The 3,864-nt window shown below is 43.3% G+C and overlaps 1 protein-coding gene across 1 annotated transcript; it reads left to right on the top strand.

Moving 5' to 3' along the window:
- Nucleotides 1-913: 913 nt before the first annotated feature.
- arl4cb (ADP-ribosylation factor-like 4Cb) lies at nucleotides 914-2,927 on the top strand. Its single transcript, XM_083681786.1, has one exon. It carries the CDS (start codon nucleotides 1,546-1,548, stop codon nucleotides 2,122-2,124), a length of 579 nt encoding a protein of 192 aa, XP_083537912.1. The 5' UTR covers nucleotides 914-1,545; the 3' UTR covers nucleotides 2,125-2,927.
- The last annotated feature ends 937 nt before the right edge of the window (nucleotides 2,928-3,864 follow it).

Raw genomic sequence — 3,864 nt, 5'->3', positions numbered from 1 at the left:
ATACTATTAACAGTTGTTACTTGAAAAAAAAATCTTTCAGTCACCATTTTTAGTAATGGCCTGCTATTCCTGAGCTGCGTCAGAAGATGGCATCGGCGTCCATGTATCGTAACCGTTATTGCCCATCATGAAGATAGATAGATAGATAGGTACTTCATTGATCCCCGAGTCCACCACCATTCTAAAGTCCACCACCATCTCCTTTGTCTTGCTGATATTGAGTAGCAGGTGGTTCTGCTCACACCACTCAACAAAACTGTCCACCAGTCCTCTGTACTCGGTCTCCTGGCCTCCGCTGATACATCCCAATAGCCTAATCACAGTACACCAAAACCTTGGTAAACTTAATGATAGTGTTATGGAATATCGTATATAACACATGTAATAATAACATTCTTCAACTAATCAAATAATAAGCTATGGCTCTATGGGTCTTACTATAATGGCAACACCATTCCAGTTATTCCAATACAAGTTGAAGCATTATAACTATGCTACTGTGATATAACAACTTTTACGCGCATAAGGTCTGCATGGACATTGTCATTGTATGCAACACTGCTAATGCATAATGCAATAATACGTTTAATCAACTTCTGATTGTATTCAGCCTTCCACTGTATTCAATAGTGTATTCAATATTAATGTTTTCACAATTACCATTTCCACTTACAATATATTAACGCCATCAGAATCCATATATGGTGAAGAATACAGCAATGATAATGCGTCATGCTATAGCTAAATATTAACATAAATATTCCTATATGTCAACAATAACCACCACAGCAATGTATCTCCATAATGTACAGTTTGTTTGGCAAACCCGAATGGGTGGAGCGTTGTGCGTAGCAGGCTACTGCGCTGTTTTGCAGTCTGCTCCCTCATCCTCTCAGCAGTGTGTACGCAGCGGCCGCAGGGGTAGGACCTCGTGTGCCGTGACGCACTGTAACATGAACACAGACTCACATCTGTTGTAAATAGAACATTGTTTATGAACGTGGTATAGATCTACCCCGGGATTACCCACCTTTGCTCACAATTTGGAGACGGATTTTATTTGCGTCATTGATCTCCGGAGGGTCGTTTTGTTTGGGACAACCGACGTGCCGATCAGGAGACGCGGGGAGACAAGTGCGCAGTGCTCACGGGGGAAACAGCTAAGGAGCGACAGTAAAGAGGGTGTTTGTATGAGAGAGCACCACCAGCATCGTCCTTAAGCTGTCCCTGGGTGAGTGTGGGGATTTCGGCTGTCGCAAAATGGAATCTTAACTGGAGTGTGTGAGGAGAATTCTAATGACCGTCGCGCTGCGTCCTACCGACGCGGACACTCTCCCTCAACGCCACTGAGGGCGAAAGTGGAGGTACGCTACTCATCCAGCCAGAGCGCACGAGGGGACTGTTAATGACTTGGAACATTAATAATTGTATAATAATTGTATACTTATTCATCAATCGACCAGGTCTGAAGGGCTATATTGTTTGAACATCCCAGATACGGGTGCGACAGAAGGCGCTAGACGCTCTTCTCACCTGCTATTGAAAATGGGCAACAGTTTCTCCAACATATCTGCCTTCCAATCCCTGCATATTGTGATGCTGGGTTTGGATTCGGCCGGCAAAACGACTGTCCTTTACCGGCTCAAATTCAACGAATTCGTAAACACTGTGCCAACGATCGGCTTCAACACGGAGAAGATCAAATTGAGCAATGGCACGGCAAAGGGGATCAGTTGTCACTTCTGGGACGTCGGAGGCCAGGAGAAGCTGCGGCCCCTGTGGAAATCCTACAGTCGGTGCACGGACGGCATCATCTATGTAGTGGACTCGGTAGACGTTGACCGGTTAGAGGAGGCTAAAACGGAACTGCATAAAGTCACCAAATTCGCTGAGAACCAGGGAACACCTTTGCTGGTTATAGCCAACAAGCAGGACCTGCCAAAATCTCTCCCGGTGGCGGACATTGAAAAACAGCTGGCTCTCCACGAGCTTACCCCATCCACCACTTACCACGTCCAACCTGCGTGCGCCATAATTGGCGAAGGACTTCACGAGGGTATGGACAAACTCTACGAGATGATAGTAAAAAGGAGAAAATCTTTAAAGCAAAAGAAGAAGCGATAACGACCGCCCATTGGTCGTATGGACCCTTGTAGGCCTATTACGCAAAATTACTGTAACTAAATGCTATTCGGGTATGCCGGTGTTGCCCTAAATGACATTTACTTTGCGGTGATCGTTGTATTTGTTTCATTTGGGTTATTGTCAAAGTTGCTGACGCTGTGAATAACCCTTAGCTGAATGATGCTTTTGCACGCAAGAGGGTGCTTCTCTATGGGTGGCATATTTACCAAGGTTAACCAAAAAAATAAACTTGAAATTACTTTTATCATAGGATCATGAGCATAACGAAATGAAAACGGGCTGGCCCGTTGTACTTGCTGCTTTACCCACGGATTATTAACGTAGCTCAACATCACATCTTGAAAAAGCCTATACAAGGCCCTATAGTAGCCTGAATACTGTTATGGACTTTTGGACATTCTATCCACAGGTCTCCATGGAATGCTTATTTGGACAGCGGGTTTTACTTTGCACGTTGGGGTCATCTCGTGAATTTGACCCTGTTCATTCAGAAAAAAGACTGAAGTCAAGATATGTCTGTATTATGATATGAGAGTCTCACCTCAGTCCCAAAGTGGATGTTATGCAGATGTTAACAAGGTTTTGGAGCGTTGAAGAAGTAGCCTTTACTATGCTTGGTGGACTCAGAGGATAACATTGCCTGCAACGTGGTCCACTACTTTGCACTTTTCATTTCCTAACAAAATAGTAGAGTACTACACACTGTATAGCAAAGAAAAATCCTGGCTGTTTATGTACTAGAAAGCCAAAATTGAAGTATTTTTTGAATATTAAAAGATTTAAAAGCATTTTTGAGACTGATTTACTTTTATGAACATGTTGATTATACCAATCCAGTCTCCAAATTAATATGTTCTGGGGGATCGTTTCTGCAGACCAAAGAATGCGTTCTGTACCAAAGTATTATGTGGCTATAATGTCAAGTAAATACGAAAGGCAGAACGCTGCATAAGGACATTGGTGGGTGGTTTTTGACGTATCGTACAGCACCACAGGTGGTCAACGCTGGTATAACCAGATAATACGTGCACACAGAACGTATTCTTTGGTCTGCAGAAACAATCCCCCAGAACATATTCCATTTGAGACTATGTTGAATTATACTGCATTTTAAATTGTAATTCAGCAGGAAGCTGATCATATCAACAGATGGTCAGGATGTAAGTGCTCAAATGTGCTTAAATGCTGTGAACTATTGACCCGACCTGATGGATTGGTCAGTGCTTACACTCTCCCCTGAGAGAACATTACACTTCATAGCCTACTGTAGGTGTGTGTGAGGGAGGGGTAGAGGGTCACTGGTCACTCAGTTCAAAGGCTTTAACCTATGAGGTGATAATGGGAATCTATCAAAATGCAGATCTGCCAAACATTTAAAGCTTGATGATACCCATCCTTATTGCTTGTGAATTGGTGTTTTAATGGAAGTGTTTGGATAGCTACTTTCTGAGTTGTAACCTTCACTAGTGTTAACAGTCTAATAGGAAGCAGGGGATGTGAAATGTACAGAGCTGCAATGCAGTGTTGAATGTTTTCATGCACAGGGCTTGTCAGGAGGAGGGGTCATTCAGTTCTCTATAGGGCAGTGAGTGGTTACTGTGTGTGTGTGTGTGTGTGTGTGTGTGTGTGTGTGTGTGTGTGTGTGTGTGTGTGTGTGTGTGTGTGTGTGTGTGTGTGTGGAAAAGTTTGAAAACTGAGCATGATACATCATTCTCCTTC

Source organism: Argentina silus (genome assembly GCF_951799395.1).
Source record: "Argentina silus genome assembly, chromosome: 12".
NCBI lineage: Eukaryota > Metazoa > Chordata > Actinopteri > Argentiniformes > Argentinidae > Argentina > Argentina silus.
The sequence above is the reverse complement of the archived record's forward strand: the minus strand, read 5'-3'. Positions and strand labels throughout refer to the sequence as shown.